At 38.8% G+C, this 16980-nt stretch overlaps 1 protein-coding gene across 3 annotated transcripts in view; it reads right to left on the bottom strand.

Moving 5' to 3' along the window:
* Nucleotides 1–16017, bottom strand: part of LOC117820522 (alsin-like) — a 33342-nt gene extending 17325 nt beyond the window's left edge. The window contains exons 1-20 of one of the 3 annotated variants that reach the window (XM_034694337.1): nucleotides 15789–16017; nucleotides 13967–14118; nucleotides 13037–13194; nucleotides 11919–12143; nucleotides 11496–11686; nucleotides 11379–11411; nucleotides 11090–11287; nucleotides 10531–10813; nucleotides 10269–10356; nucleotides 9843–10021; nucleotides 9075–9243; nucleotides 7829–7925; nucleotides 7677–7754; nucleotides 7234–7461; nucleotides 6613–6784; nucleotides 6193–6388; nucleotides 5036–5101; nucleotides 4523–4682; nucleotides 2550–2681; nucleotides 1794–1922 (exon numbers count right to left, since the gene is read on the bottom strand). In XM_034694337.1, the coding sequence (XP_034550228.1) occupies nucleotides 1794–1922; nucleotides 2550–2681; nucleotides 4523–4682; nucleotides 5036–5101; nucleotides 6193–6388; nucleotides 6613–6784; nucleotides 7234–7461; nucleotides 7677–7754; nucleotides 7829–7925; nucleotides 9075–9243; nucleotides 9843–10021; nucleotides 10269–10356; nucleotides 10531–10813; nucleotides 11090–11287; nucleotides 11379–11411; nucleotides 11496–11686; nucleotides 11919–12143; nucleotides 13037–13194; nucleotides 13967–13986 (2802 nt within the window). In that variant the 5' untranslated portion in view covers nucleotides 13987–14118; nucleotides 15789–16017. The remainder of the gene's footprint in view (nucleotides 1–1793; nucleotides 1923–2549; nucleotides 2682–4522; nucleotides 4683–5035; nucleotides 5102–6192; nucleotides 6389–6612; nucleotides 6785–7233; nucleotides 7462–7676; nucleotides 7755–7828; nucleotides 7926–9074; nucleotides 9244–9842; nucleotides 10022–10268; nucleotides 10357–10530; nucleotides 10814–11089; nucleotides 11288–11378; nucleotides 11412–11495; nucleotides 11687–11918; nucleotides 12144–13036; nucleotides 13195–13966; nucleotides 14119–15788) is intronic. The other 2 variants (XM_034694338.1, XM_034694336.1) reach the window with 2 other exon arrangements.
* Nucleotides 16018–16980: the final 963 nt, after the last annotated feature.

Raw genomic sequence — 16980 nt, forward strand, 5'->3', positions numbered from 1 at the left:
GAAGAAAGACAAACATGCACTAAAAATAATGTAGAAGCTTGGTCTGATATAAATGGGACCAACATGTTTCTTGGTTTCTTTGGCATTTATTCACTGGATGTTTGTATTTCAGCTATAACACAATGTTGTACAGAGACAGGAAACCTTGTGCATATGTTTTGGAATTGTAATAAATTAAAAAACTGCTTGGGTTCAATATTTGGGACACTCAGTGAAATTGCAGGCTTTGAGATCCCAAGTTCACCTAAACTGGTTCTACTAGGTGACACGTCTGACATCCCTGTAACAAGGTGTAAAAAGGTGGGGTTTATAAAGTTGGCCATGATTGCCCGGAATAAATGCATTGCTCTAATATGGAAAAGCTAAGACCCCCCCCTATTCTTTCTATGTGGCTTAAAGAACTTTCCTCTTACATGGCACTATCACATGTTGACATACACTGCTGGACTTGTTTGGATTGGATGGTACTCCTTTTTTTTTCTTAAATTAACCCCTACTTTGCATTATGGCCTTTGTCTTGGGGTGGGAGGGACTGGTCATCAGGGCTTTTGTTTGTTTGTCTGTCTGTTTGTACTTTCTGAATGTATTTTCATTTATATTTCTCTTTCTTCTCATGGTTATTATCTCATTGTTGTATGTGCAAATTACTTCTGACTTCATTTGTTTTTTGTTCTTCGCTATCTATTTAGTTATTTATTTGTCCTTTCCAGTTGTTACATGTACAAAACTAGTTAAGTGTGTTTATCTGTTTGTTACTTTGTCAGAAATGTAAAACAAACAAACAGAAACATAACTATAAAATTAAATAAAAGAACTTATGGTGTGCATTATAAATGTATAGACAAATTGGCGAGCAATCTAAGTCTGTGGTCATCTCGGTAGCGGCCATTACTGCTGTGGGCAACTCAATGTCTGCTGCCTGCTAACTGTGACAGCAGTATGGATTAGAAATGATAGACAGCAGCTGATCAGGGAACATTAATCAGATGATCTAAAGATTATTTAGAGTTATTATATTGAACATGAGTTACAACAGAGGCCTGGTTACAAATGGAGAAAAAGAGAAAAGAATTGTATCTGCCACATATGTGTCCAGTCACATTAATCAATTATCGCAGCAGCATGTAATCAAAATAGACTAGTTGCATGATCAAATGTATTTTTTCTTTAAATTAATAATCACACATTTTATTTCTTAATTCATTTATTCATTTGTTTGCTACCACAGCTAGATTGTAATGATTACATGCAGCTTCTTAGTTAGCTTTCTAGCGAATAGAAGATTGTTTCATCAATCGCTCGGTGATGAACAACAGAATGCCACAACAGGTCACTCAGAAAGGGACAATATAGTTAACAGTAACAATGTCCTTGATTCACTTCTAGTTAATATTTTAGTCTTCTGCTGGTGAATCTATGTTAAGTGTCTGCTCTCATTCAGGGGGACTCTTCATGAAGTTCAGTCTTGTGTGTTGTGCAAAGTGAACTAAGTCCAAGTTTGTCACGGCTGATGAAGCAGCTGATAATACCACAAGTTCTTCAAAATACCACGTATATCATTGTCAAAAGTAAAGTTACATAGAAAGTGAAAGCAAAAGTAGAAAACTGATCACTTCTGAACACAACATTCAAACACAAAGATGTTTTGGGGAGACCCCAGCGCAGTAATGGTGGCTTGTTAACTTCAGGCTCTTTGTCAGATTGGTCTATACTCCTCACACATCCAATAAAAGCTCTTTAATAATAATAATAGCTTAGTTGCATGGACTGTTTGTGAGTTTGCATGTGAGTACCTGCGTGTGCACCAGTGCATCATTGAACAGTATGAACCAGTGGTTGGAAAACCGCCCAGCATTCTGCAGAGTCAGGGATCTGTTGCGGCTCTCACACACCACGCGGCGTTTGGGGAGACGCAGAACCTCCTGATGAACAAACGATAAACATTTCCTGAACAGAACTTTCAAAAATGTTGTAAAAATGCTCTGTTATTTTTGATACACTCTACAAGAATTCCTGCCTCCAATATAAGGGAAAGATTTAATGGGGATACATGCTGACATTATGAAAATACCTTCCTGAAACTTTCTGAACCACTGTAGAAACAAATCTAATAAGACAATGAACACAGCCCCATTTATGATAAAATGTTTAGGTCTGGATATATGCTTTTTCCATCTGAGCACTATAACACACACATTTGTCTGAACCCCATTACCCCAACCCTTTCCTGACCTTAGCTTGTGAGTAAAAGGATGACCTAAGGGTTAAAGCTTGCTTCCAGGACAAGCTGCTTACTTTGAGAATGATATCTGATCTAAAAGAAGCACAGACCGACACTTTTGGTAAATCAAAGTTTTTCTGTATCCTGTGATCAGGAACACTGTTAACCTGGGTGGTGAAATGTATGTCACAAGTTATTCTGGAGCAGTCTTAAAAATTATACTTGTCACAGCAAAATCTCCCACAAGTTTATCTTCTAAACAGCAGAATCAGAAGAATCAGGAAGACCGGTAGCTTGTGTAAAGAACTTAAGACAGAGTTGTCCTCACAGTGGATTTTCCTGGATGGGCCTTCCAGAAGAGGAAGGTGGTTTCAGCCTCTTTTTTCCTTCTGATCAAGGACAAAGACAGAGTCTCATACTGACTACAGCCCTGATGGAGGGACTGATACTCTGTTGTTAACTGCAGAAGAGAGGAAAAGAAGGAAAGTGTTCAATATTTGCTTTTTCTTTTTGTTTTAATAGCAGAAAAAATGTATATCTACTGCATTAAGGCTGTCAACGTTAATGCATTAATAACAAGGTAATGCAAATTATCTATAATAGCACCAATTATTCTGATGCGTGATTAACGCTCACATGTTCTTTGTTCTCTAATATACAGAATACGTTTATGATTTGAACCGTAGCCAGTTGTAACAGTCAGTCTAGCTCAGGGCTGTAAAACATACGGCCCGCAGGCCAAAACTGGCCCGCCAGAGGTTCCAATCCGGCTCCCGGGAGGATTTCGCAAAGTGAAAAATGTGTAACTGCTATTCAAATTTGTCCTCTGGGGGGCACATACAATCAAATGGCTGACAGAGCTGAACGACACTCCAGGACTTTTTTTCTATGAGGGGGAAAAAGAATATTTGCAGTATGCATAATCTGGTTGAATTCCATAGACTTCTTAGAGCACTTCATTTTTCGGAAGGAACCTCATATCGTGCATGTGCTTACCATACATGTAGGTGCGTCATAGGTGCGCTCCTTCACTACTAACACTAGCGCTACAGTGTCAGGTGACTGGGAAACCTGTGTGCTTGATGTGTTCACAGCAGGTTTCAGTCCTTAAAGAATATGGTATTTGGCCCCACTATGAGACTCGTCATGGAAAAAAAGAAAAAAACAGCTGTTTATGTAAAAAGATAGTTCATGTAATGCGAAGGTTTTTAGAATGTACTTGTACTTTTTTTGCACTAACACAAAGGGGTTGGAGTTGTCGTTATTTATAGGGTTATTATGTTATGATTTTACTGGTCCGGCCCACTTGAGATCAACTCGGGCTGTATGTGGCCCCTGAACTGAAATGAGTTTGACACCCCTAGTCTAGCTGATATAATTATGTTTATAAATGTGTGTTCAATTTAAGATCAAAAGCATTAATTGTTTGATAGAACTAATATCTATTTAATACGTCCTAATTCAAAACAATTCAATTGTATTTATTCGATTTTAAATTCAGGTATTGCATTCATGGCTCCACCTAGAAAAGGGATATAGAGAGTGAGCGGCGATATCTAAACACAACAGAGAATCAGGAGATGAAATGTTGTTTCCTGATTTTTTCACAGATATTATATTTCAAGAACAGACCAACATGCCCACGAGTTCACATCAGGCGATGAGATAGTACCAGATTTTCCGAGAATGCAGCCAAAGCCTCTCTTCATCCTGTCTGCTAAGTTTGTTCTCTCTAATCTGCAACTCTTAAGCAGCCACCACAGAGCAGACTGTTCTAATTCCCAGGATGGCAGGCCTCGACTCAGTCATGGCCTTTTGGCATCTCTATTAACAAACCTTAGCATTTGTTGCAGACAGACATATAACAGAATAGAGGGGAAGCCATGTAACCACTCTGTTCCTGAAAGAGGCTGAAAATAATTTTTATATTATTGTTGTATCAAAGTTGAAAAAAAACTGGTGTCTTTACAATCCCAAATTAAAAGCTGACCGAACACAGATACAAACATTTTCTATTTTAATCCTGCCCATGATATAAGACAGAGTTAGATGTAAATATAACAAGGATTAACTTCCTTGGTTAAAAACTAGTTATAATAGTTAGAGCATTTGAAAATGTACAAATTCAACTATAACAATGATAGCAATACGCTTCAAATATCCAACTTTACTCAATCATGGAACTAAAGAAGTTCTGAAAGGTAGAAAGTGAAAGAGACAGGAAAAAGAAGGAACATCAAAGAGTGAACAAGGCAAAATACAGAAAGAAACACAATGACTGAGGAGGGAATTTAGCCTTACCACGTCATAACAGGCAGCCAGTTTGAGCAGGACTCTGCTGTACTGGTGGAGCTGTTGCAGAGGCCAGTATAACATCGAATCCAGATCAACTTCCCCACTGACAGATTTGTCGGATACACACAGCTGAGTGAGCGTTGTCTGCTTAGAGCCTAAACACTCACTGAACAGAGACAAAAGAAAAGCCCAAAGGGAATAAACCACTCCTGGACCACATGTGTCTGCAGCTTTTTCATTAAAAACACTGTTTTCAGTTGATGGAAGAAGAACCACGTGTGCTGTTGCATAGATTTCCCCTTATGCACAGGGGGTGATGTGTTTTCATCATCACAAGGACTAAAAGTGAACCGTATCTGGACGATAAGCTTGCGTTTGCACCACAAGTAACACCAAAGTTATAGCCAATTGCAGGGACAGTCTTTAATGTTTCATTTATGTACATTTTTGTGAAAACTGTGATGGGTAAGCCAAACTACTTGAGGTACAACATAGATTTAAAAAAAACAAAAAACTTACAGTGACAGTTTATGTAATGCCTGGAATCCACCCATCACCTGGAAGTCACTGACTGAAGAAAAATACCTGGAGACATAACAAGAGGAGGACATCTCTATTACAATTTTCATTTGAAATTCAACATTTTGTATCAATGAAACCAAATTCTTGTAGCTATGACTGCACAAATAGGGGAACTTTTTTTAATGTTTGCATAAAGTCATAAAGTGCAGATACAGCACTTCTCTGAGGCAGGGGAGCATCCAGAACTTTTTGACCGGAGTGGCCCGACTGAGGCTCTCACATAGGTAGGGGTGGCCAGTGCATTTACAAATAAATAACATTTACCCTTTCTGTCTTCACAACCTACTTTCATTAAAGTATGAAACAGTTGTTTTATTCCTTTTGACTTAAAAAAAACATGACAAAGTGGCATAAATCTTCTAAGGTTAATTCTTTAAGTTTTTTCAAAGTCACATATGAGGGCACCAATAAAGAAATCTACTGTCAGCCTTGGCAACCCCTCTGAACACACCACTCCTCTGAGGGTCTGTGGGCTTCATCATTGTGTGAAATAATAAAAGCTGGTGTTTAACCAAACTTCATTTGTAATCATACATTTCCAAAGCATGTTTGTATCTGTGAAATGATTTGTGTTTACAGTTTCTCTAAAAATAAGTGTTTACATTTTTTTTTGTTTTTTTTACAGTTTCTGTAAAAAAAAGAAGGGAGGATATTGTTCTAAGAAAAATGACATGAACACGACATAAGCATGACGATCAATCAAGAAGAAGTAAACAGGGACAATGAGTATAAAAAACATACTCAAAGAGTAATGACTGCAAAAAGCAGGAAGTAATAATGAGTGAATATAGTATAATCCAGAATCAGAATCAGAATCAGCTTTATTGGCCAGGTATGCTTGAACACACAAGAAATTTGACTTTGGTAAACTGTGCTCTCTTTGTACAAGGTATAAGAATAAGACCTACAAATAAAAATAAAATAAAAATAATAATAAAATAAGCTATAAATGCAAAAGAACAACAAATAGGCATGACTAATATGTAGAGGCTAAAATAATATGATAAAGTGCAGTGGTGAGTAGAAGATAAAACAAGAATATCTTTAATGATAAATAGAGTGGCTTTTTGGGAGACAAAAAAAGGGACACTTACTCTTTATAAATGTCCACAAAGTGCTCAGTGTGTGTCAGCAGAAGAAGAGAAGTGACATCCTGTCCTTGCATGTTGTGCAGGAAGTAGCTAAGTGATGCGGAGTGGCGACCAATCAGGACGCAAAGACGAATAAAACTCTCACAGAGAGAGAAGAAGAGATGAGTGCATGGCTCCCCTAACGACGGACAGACACTCTCTGTGAAGGAGAGTACAAACACACACATGCACTAAGTACATGCATTCACTATCACAGCACTAAAAGCTGCTGAAATCAAGCTTGTATTATTTCCTGAACTTATTTGTATTTACATTTAGGAGGAAAACATACACAGATTATTTTTAGAACCACAGTTATAAATGTTAGAATTGGACAGGCAGAGTTGATACAGATAAGGAGCCAGTAATAAGAAAATCTCTGACCTCTGTTTCGTAGCGGGGTGAGCAGGAGCTTCCTCATGCTGCTTAACCAGCAGAAGAACTGCCTCTCTCTGGAGGCCAGTTCATGGACAGCTGAGATGAAACCATTCACGTTCTGGTCTGCCAACACTGCACAGCTTGAACCACCACAACACACACTGCTAATATAACCCATCTACACACAAAGACATACAAACAAGAAAGACATTAAGATTGAAAGAATTCTTCAGAGTAAGTCATACACTGTCAACATTGGGCTGATTTTTTAACTTCTCTTTCAGACATCAAGTCTAGTCGTATTTTTACTCAGTTCCTCTTTATATATATTTCTTTACATTACAAAGCTCTCTCTCAGTTTCACCCTTTATTCAATGTAAATCAACCAGATTTCTTAAAACAAGGTAGCTGAAATGGACTGCTGTCTCTGTGTGATGTATGTCTCTGCAATCTGATCACTGGCTCCGGCTGATAACACAGGTGTAAGTTTTTGTAATTTCATCATACAAAACTACTAACAATATAGGAAAGTTAACACTCCGGTGTTACAGTTAGAAAGGCATCCCATCTGTCCTTGTCGCTGTCAGTCCTGGTAAACCACAAACAGTTTTCTTTCTGTACACAAACCTCCATGCAGAAGGGCAGCAGAGTGGGTCTGACTGTGTAACTCTCTGCTCTGTTGGGTGACCTCTGGCATGACCTTTGACCTTGGTTTAACCTCTCACTCTGCACTGACGCTGGCTGGAGCTGCTGACCACAGTACAGCAGGACTGGCTGGACACAGTCTCCATCAGCCAGGAGGAGCGATTGGCTCTGACCCGCTGAGATGTCCCAAACCCGGAGACCATCAGACAGCTACAGTGGCCCATTAGGGACAAAACACAGTATGACATTAAGAGATATATAGGCTTTGCGGGGAAATGTCAAACAAATATTATTACATTTAATGTCAGTAAATACAGAAGTAAAGCAAACAAACAAAACAGAAATTTTGCTGTGAAATAATGTAAATCAGTTGCGCACAAATGACTAATTGGATAAATGATAAACATCAACAACATATTCTGTACCTTAGCAAGTTGAGGAACTGTGACAGGACTGTTGACGTGCCCAAGCTGTCCACACATGTTACTGCCCCATGAGTACACCTGCAAAATGTACAGTTAAGGTATGGATAGTGCTTCGGAGTGTTTGCACACATGTGGTCTATGATGTCTCCTACCTGACATTGAGCAGTGAGAGCCAAAGAGTGGTGTGAACCAGCAGCAACTTTGATCATCTCCTCACCCGTCAAGGTCTTGATACATAGAGGCTGGAGTCTGGACATAAACATAAACATGAAAACACACAAACACACAAACACAAACAGTAACAAAAGACATTTATTGCCTCATTATTTTTGATATAAAGCCATTAGGGTTGCAAAATTCCGGGAACTTTCAAAGTTGGAAACTTTCCATGGGAATAAACAGGAATAAACCAGTAATTTACGGTACTAAATTGAAGGTTGTCTCTTAATAGGGAAGGTAAATATAGTTGGGGAAAATATATTTTAGCATAATCCTGACTTAAACAACCAGATTTCATGTAAGCATTGTTGAATATCTATGCTATTTCTCAATCACATGCACATAGCACACTGCTTACTGCAGGGCTATTGAGACCACGCCCCCTACATACACTGTGCATGCCTCCATCACATGCACAGATGATTTCTAGAATCCTGCAGAGGCTAGGCTTGAGAAACTTGAGGGAAGATGTTTATTTATTTGCATGTTGAATGGGACTTTGTTGGAGGGAGAGGGGCTCTTTTCATTTAACATTTTGAATGGGACTTTGTGGGGATTGCATTTTTGCTAATTTTTGAATGGGTTGGGTTGGGGGATGAGTAATATTTAACTCAATATTCATGTTTTTGTTCTTCAATGAAAGAATTGATTGTTCAATAAAATATTTAATACTTGATAAAGTTCTACTTACAAATAAATCTGTTTTAATTGTATTATTTTGGATGGATGTCTGCTTATAACAAAACAAATATGTATGCTTGGATATGATACCTTCCCATTTAATTACCCTCAAATCCCAGTTAATTCCCATAATTCCCATGGAAAGTTTCCAATTTTGAATATTTCCAAAATTCCCCAGCTTAACTTCCCAAGGAAATTTACTGGAAACTTTCCACCCCTTTGCAACCTTAAAAGCTAGTATCTTTTTTCAGAATAACAGGGTTATAGCACATAATCAATGTGAAATGAATACACCATGGGGTAGAGGTAATTATAAGTGTGTAAATAAGAAAGTAATGTTAATTTATTCTTATTTTGTCTTAATAAGGGGAGTTTAACCAAAGTACATTCTAATTTACTAAAAACATTTTTCAATTAAATGTAAAGTCTAAAATTTTAAGTTTATATCATAATTATTTGTGTGTGTGTGTATCTGTGTGTGTGTGTGTGTGGCAAGACCTGGCTAGCTGATCTCCATGGCCTAGTTGCCCTTCAGACCCACGGCCCCAGCTCCACACTTCTGTCTCAAGAGATGGCATCCCTTCTCCTGCATCCTCTGGTGCTGCAGCTTGCTTCCGACCCACAGAGAATGGTATGCAAGGACAAGGCCTCTGTCGCCTAGGAGACCCTGAAAGAAAAACCCATCACTTCATGTAAACCCACTGTAAGTGTTTTGCTAATAACTGATAAAATTACCTACTAGTTACATTTGAGTTACTAATTCTTTAAAAAAATCTTTTGTCCTGTTTACATGATGGTGCAGCGATTTCTTGCACTATGGTTAAAGCTTCAGCTTTAAAGGGCCATAACACTTTGATGAACTTGCTTCAGTTATACAGCTAGATGAGAAAAATGTCCATATTGTATACCAACCCTCTTAAAATGAAGATTAAGCTAACAGTTATACTGAAAACACTGGGGAAAAGCTAACCTTGCTTCATTAAAAGTTGAAAAGCTAGCAAAGGTTTATTCATTTACTGGTGGTTAAGCAACATTTTGTAGTTTTTTTATTCAAATACAAACCTAAAAGTTTGAAGCATGTAAACCAACAGATTCCAGTTTCTACACTTCAAAGTAAAAGTTTTTAAGTGTTCACATCAAAGTAGGATTATGGCCTCCTAAATACTCTGAACTCAGGTATTAATATTCCAATCTTAGCCTTGGAAAGAGGGTAAATGAGCACATTTCCAATGTGTTGTCATGTTGTTCCCCCTCTGCAGTTCCTACCGCGGGTGGGTGTTCCAGGCAGAGAGCGTCTCCTGTTTGCAGCTTTCCCCCTCTGGTTTATATTTGTGAGACTTGAGCTCTTCTGCCCCTTCAGTGCCTGCTTCTCTGCTGCAAGAAAAAGCTGAACTTCTTCCAAACACGCTGGGGAAGAGGAGTATGGCATGTCTGCTCCACTGTTACTGTAGGATTTAAGATCAAAGACCAAGCAGTAGGTACACTGTAGGTGAGAGTCATTCTGGTATGTGGATAAGGTGTATCTGCATTCTTACATGTAAAATCTCCAACAAAATTTACCACCACTATAATTAAGCAGCAATGTTCTTCAGCTATTTTAGCAGCAAATTGTCAACATTACTGAAACACTAGCTGGTTGCAACAGCTAAATTCTCAAACAGTGCTTGAATGTGAACTAATCCTATATCTTACTTGTTTGTTTGGCTTTTCATTGCTAACTCTTCTTTGAAACTGGAAGTCAAAAGATCAGTGGATGGAGTTGAAGAGACACAGCTGTCTTCTGAATTGAAAAATGGTAAAACAGAAGGAAAATATAACTGATGTTGAGAAAAAATAAATAAAACAGGCAAATAAACAAGCAAAGCAAAAAACAGAACAGGTCTGTGAACAAATAGATTTTTTGAAAAAAGTATTACAACATATACATTTGCCAAATTAAACTACATTTTTTAACCTGACGTGTAACTGCTCAGTGAGTCGGTATCTCCTGGCCCTGTAATGTGGTCGCATGAGAAACTTGAGTTTTTCTGGACAACATTCTGAAGCTCCATTTCATCAAGGGAAGCAGAGTCCTTATTAGCTCTCCAGACAGGCATTGAGTGGGATAAGAGGCTGCCATCTACTTGAGTGAGTGGGTCAGTGTGCTCATGGTGTTCAAGCTTGGTGCAAGAGCTACTGCCAGCTGGCATTCCACCGTGTTGTAGCCTTGGTCTGGGGCTTCTTCTTCTTGGAGGGGTCTGGGAATGCAAACAAAAAAGGGATGTGAACCACACCACAAAGGCTGATCCTCATAAATGAGCAAAATTACTTGCTGAAAGCGACTGTATGAAATAGAACAGCAAGCTGCTGAAAGATCCAGAGCTACTGGATTACAAAATTAGCTGGTTTTAGAAGTCACCCCCATATATCCTACTGCCTCCAGATTAGTCTACAATGTTGTATCCTCTGATAGCAACATGGCACTGGGAAGGCACATCTCTTCCTTAAAGGTGTGATTTTTCAACTATATTTACCACATCTGACATGACTTTAGTGAGCTCCACCCCTAGTGGACAGTAGTGACCAGAGTCAGCTGCAAACAAGTCATCCCTCTCTGATGCAAAGGGCTGAGGTGACTGGCTCTTCTCCCTTTTCTCAAGCCTCTGGGTATTGTAGTTCTTTGGAGGTAAACTCTGAACCAGTGCCAGACTGTGGTAGGCACCACAAGCCACCTGTGGGGATTCAGACAGTATTTATGGACACAGAACAAAGTATGTTTTGTGATTTTAATGAGGCAGTGAAGATATCAGAAAGGGAAACTACCTGGAGTACATGTCTGCCTGCCAAGTGCTCCACCTGTGCAATAGTATGAACATAAGTAAATAATATGATAAGTGAATCCAGTGGTGTTATCTGTCACATAAATAGAAGGAAACAAACCTTATGTGGTTTCCATACAGGGAAGGTACTGGTGACCAGGCCAAGCTGGCAACCACTTCCCCACGCCCAAAGCTCATTCTGGGCTGAAAGAGCCAGGCTGTGCTCCCGTCCAAAAGCCAGGTCCACTACCTTAACCATTGCTGGAGGAACGACATCCCTGTCCACCACGGGGACTGGACAAGGCTCTGAAACTGATACAAGATATCTCATGTTTTCCCTGCATGTATTAACCAGAGCAGTTCTCAGGTTCTCAACTTTTTCAAGTCACAGCCCCGGGAATAAAACTAGTGCTAGCTACTGATAGATAGATTGATGCTCTCAATGAAGAAGATTTAAGAAGGGACATATTTTGGAAAGATAGACAAACAGGAAGAGGGTAAGGATAAATAAAAGGTTGAAAAGGGGATATATGGTCCAACCAACCTGTGATGTTTGAAGCTGCACCACTCTCGGTCAGCCCACACTGTCCAGCAGTGTTCTCTCCCCACATGTAGATGTTGCCCTGGTCACTAAGGGCTCCGCAGTGAAAGCCACCAGCAGCCACAAGGACCATTGTCTTTCCCAGCAATGAGGCCTCCAGCACTGGTGCAGACACTGGGATGCTTACATCCCTCCACAACAGCTCCCCGAAAGAATACACCAGACCACCTAACAGACAGAAATGACTGAGTAATGACCAATACTGACACAGTGTGTTATATCCAGTTCTATAAAACTGACACACACAGACATATGGTGTGTTTGTGAGAAGGACATTAAGTCAAAATAAACATAATAACTGGAGATAATGAGGGTGTTTCAAAAAAAGTTGACCAAAGTGTTTTAAAACTACAAGTAATATTAACCCTCCTGTTATGTTCAGGGTCAGATTAACCCATTTCAAAATAAATAAAATAAATTGTTAAAAGTTTTTTTTCTGTATGAAACTTCTTCAGCTTGGCTTAATTTGCGTAATCAACATACAAAATAAAAATGGTTCATTTCACTTATTTGCAACCCACCCCCTGCATGTTTATATTACATAGATACTGTGTCGGATCAATTTGACCCGGCAGTCAAGTGGAGTCAGAAGTGTCAAATATTAATGTTTACTTTGCAACTGTGTGACATATTTGACCCCACCTTCTCTGTTCCCATGGGCAAACTCCACCCACATTGAGGGGACACTCAGCACGGGAGGGGCAAAACTTATTTATACAGTCTATGGGCAAAACATATCAAGATTCTCTGCAAGGGAGCCCTACCAACATTTTACTAAGTTTTAACATGAATATTCATGAGAAACGAGTGAGTTATAACATCATTGCTGTAAATCTTGATTTAAATGGTTAGTAATGGAGTTGATAATGAGATTTAAAAAATGTTTATTGGGATTTATTGGGGTTCTGACACTTCTGGATAATTGAATATGCCCCGCGTCAAATTAACCCAGGAACATTATTGCTGTTCCAGAGAAATGAACATAACAGGAGGGTTAAACTTTTAAAAAAAATTAAGCAATACTGTTGGGCAGAGGAGCATTTTTTTTTTTACCTACTCACCTTGTGTAAGCAGGAGTCCATGGTGTTCACCAAGGGCAGCCTGTAGGACAGGCCTGGAAAAAAGCACTCTCTCTGGACAAGGCTGAAGACCAGGGCCGGCTGAATGCCAGATATGGAGCAGTCCTCGCTCCTGTTCTAGGGTTTGCTCCCTCACAGGGCTGTGGTTAACAAACCCAAATATAGTGTTACTTTATTCAGTTTGCACATGTTACATTTGAAAAGCTCTTTGCCTGGCAAGTTACTATTTTAACCCAAATAGCTGAACATCAGTACACATATCTCAACCTTGCAAAATCCTCTTGGTGAGTTCTACGAAAGTTACATTCATCCATCTACCCAATAAATGTTTGCACGGCACTTACAGGCCCTGGCATGTACAGAAGTTATGTTTCCAGGGAGGATGGCAGCAACTGTCAACAAAGGACTTATACTGAGCCTAACACATAATGCAGAGGCTTGGCACTCCAAAGCACTCTTTTAGTCTGGGTCTCATGATCCTGGGGTCAATGCAACTGCATATTATGATACATTCAGCCAACTTAAAGGGATGCTGGTTATGAAAGGCAGCAAATAAAAATATTCAGAATACAGAATTAGTTTTAAATGAAGTCAAATCCAAGTGTTCAGCATACTTTAAGGCATACAGAGTAAAGATACCAGACACTGGATTTTTGTGGCTGATACTGACTGAGACTAACCATTTTTAACATAAACTTTTAAACATAACCCTTGGATAAACACCTCTAAAACATGTAACTTTTAAATCACTTTAAAGTATTTAGATTAAAGGTGCTTGATAGAAAAGTTGCATCTAAATTAATAACATATTCTCATATTGCATGAAGATGACTTGAGATGAAAACAATTAAATTGGCATCTAGCGTTACATCAGGATTTTTCCAATGGACATTCAAGAGTGTGGGTGCTTACCCCTCCTTTCTGTTCTCCATCACTTCAGACCTTCCATTTCACAGGATGTCGAAGTCATCTTTAGAAAAGTATTTCTAGTGCACTGAAGAAAAGAAAATCCCCAATCTTGTTTTGACACATCTTTGGTCCATCTGGCTGCAGGTGCCTCCTTACTGTAAAACATAAATAAATAAATCCTTGTTTAACTAACATCTTGTGTTTCATATGCTACAAGACTGGTATTATTTATGTCAGTTTATATTTGGCTCAGGATAATTATATCTATTATCGTGTTTTTAAAAGGTTAAAAAAAAAGTGTAATCAGAGGCAACAGATGTGGTTCCTATATATCTTTCATATCTTGAACACCACTGGATTCTTAATATCTCACTATGGCACACAACTTTATACGCAGAAATGTTTTGACCGTTTTTTTATATTGTTGTCCCATGCTCCCCGGGAGCTTTACTAGGTGAAAAGTTAAGGCCATGCATTATTTCAGTGTCTATGGACAGGGGCGTCGCCGGGAATTCTGGACTGGGCCCCCTGAAAAAAATATCTCACCACAGCCACAAAATAAAGCATTGCTGCTATAATACTGGCTCATCTGCATTAAACAAAAATATATGCTTAAAACTATCCTGGTGAACTGACTCAAATATAAGCTACATGTCAATATTATTTTTCTTTTACAATTTCTCTAAATGTAACTGCACAATATTGACCAGACTGTCCACCTCTTTAAACATGATTATTTGAAGCCAAGGGACATGTTGATTAACAACAAGGGGGCATTATTTGGTATAATCTAACCTCATGAAGTCAAATAAAACTCTAAAAATCTAAAGTTTACTTTGAATCAGATTCCACCACACCTGATGCTATGAAAATATGACAATGACAAGCTTTTTTTATGCATAGACAGCTGTGTAAATCACACTAATAGCCAATTGTATATGTGTTTTTTAACTTATCAATCGCGCATCCACATTGATTGATCAAGGCTCACGGTCTGTTCCACAGCCGCTGTCCACTCAGCAGCTCAGGAGCTGCCTGCTGCTGACAGACAGCTGCGGTCCAAACGTAAACAAAGACTCCCCTTTTTTCCAGAAAGGAATTCTGAATGTTTGTTTATTTATTCAGACAATTTTAGTTATCTTATTGCAGTTATAACAAAACAAAAGAAAAATGCAGTAGAAAACTTTCAGGTGCATTAGGGGGCCCCCTCCCCACTTGGTCCCTAGGTAGTCAGTCCCACTTTTCCCCCCACTATGACGGCCCTGTCTGAGGACACAGTTCCCCAGATGAACATCACACTCCCCTAACGACATCACCACTATGCCACACATGTATACACAAACAAATACTCAGACACTAACACACATATACACAAACTCATACACACACATACACAGTCACAGACACATACACATACACAAACCCAGTCACAGTCACACACACACACACACACACACACAAACACACAGACAGTCACAGACACACACACAATCACATTCACAAACAAAGTCACAGATAGACACACACACACACACACACACACACACACACACACAGATACACATTGACAGATTAGCTCGTCTATCACGGGCTAGGTGTTAGAGTTGTTTGGCGAATGAGAGTAGAAACTCTTGCAACTTAAAAGCCAATCAAACCTATAGTAACGTTTATATCATACACAGGTGAATTGTATTGTATGTATACTACCTCAACACGGCAGGAAAAACGAGTGTTATCAAAGTCTGTGCGCGTAAAGCCAAGTTAATAAAAACAAACGTTGGCTAGCTCAGTGCTAAAAACTGCTAAATTAGCTAACTTAACTTACCTATTGTAAATCTGAGCTCGAGAGGACGCGGTCGAGATTAGTGATGCGGAGACTCTGAACGGATACCGGCTACTTTGCGACACTGTCAATGCAGAGACCCTGAGCTATGGCATGTTTTTGATATCTCAATCACTGCCGCGCAGTGAAAGCAGAAGTTCACTCAGTTCTGGTTTGTTCTGAGGCATCAGCTCCCTGACGGCAGCCGAGCAGGGACAAACATCACGGAGTTGACACACCTGTCGCTACTGCAGTTCCCGAACTTTTCAGCCTGTGACCCCCAAAATAATAATGCTAAAAACTCGCGACCCCCACTGTCCCTCAAAGTGATTTAATGTGGCTTCATTTAGCTGGTCTGCAGAAAATTTGTCTCCCTATATGAGCATGTGGCTGTGTTTCCTGTGCTGTTATGAATCAACCTACTGCTACTAATGCTTTTGATAATTAACTTTTCACTAACCCCAAACGAAGGAGTCATCTGGCAGAAAAAAAGGCAGAAAACTCATTACATTTTCTATTTTCAAGGTTTTATTTTAAGTTTAGCCACTAATTTTGTCGATATTTTTTTTACTATAAATGGGTAAAATGTACTATTTTTAGATATGTTTTGTCATTCAAAGTATTTTATTGCATTTTTTCAGTATTTCTTTGTTCACCACAAGTTAACACATTATTTATGATTAATATAAAACCAACAAAGGGAAGAAAAAAATATATACAAACAATACAAACATTAAAGATAATAAAGGAATAATCATAATTAACAGTACAAAAAAAAGGAAGATAAACATAGAAAACTAGGTAAATAAACAAAAACAAATAATAATATAATAATATCATTTTTTAGATAAATTAAAAAATATATTATGGAAGACATCACACGACCCCCCATTTGTGTCTCGCAACCACCCAGGGGGTGCCGACCCACACTTTGGGAACCCCTGTTATATGCCACAGTCCTATGTCTGGTTCTGGGGAATAATATTAGCGCGTATCTCTCTGTAAAGTTGTCCAAATTCCAAATTATAATTTATTCTCTGCTTTTGCTTGTTTGTTGCTTCGTATACTCTGGTAAATCGAGGCAACACAGAAAACTGTAATTTATTTTCCAATATTTCCCTCTCAGTAATTACCAAGAATTTAAGGATAACTAATAAGCTCAGTTTCAAAAAGACAACAGGTCATACACTCATTG

This window comes from Notolabrus celidotus, chromosome 10 (assembly GCF_009762535.1).
Source record: "Notolabrus celidotus isolate fNotCel1 chromosome 10, fNotCel1.pri, whole genome shotgun sequence".
In the NCBI taxonomy this organism is placed as follows: domain Eukaryota; kingdom Metazoa; phylum Chordata; class Actinopteri; order Labriformes; family Labridae; genus Notolabrus; species Notolabrus celidotus.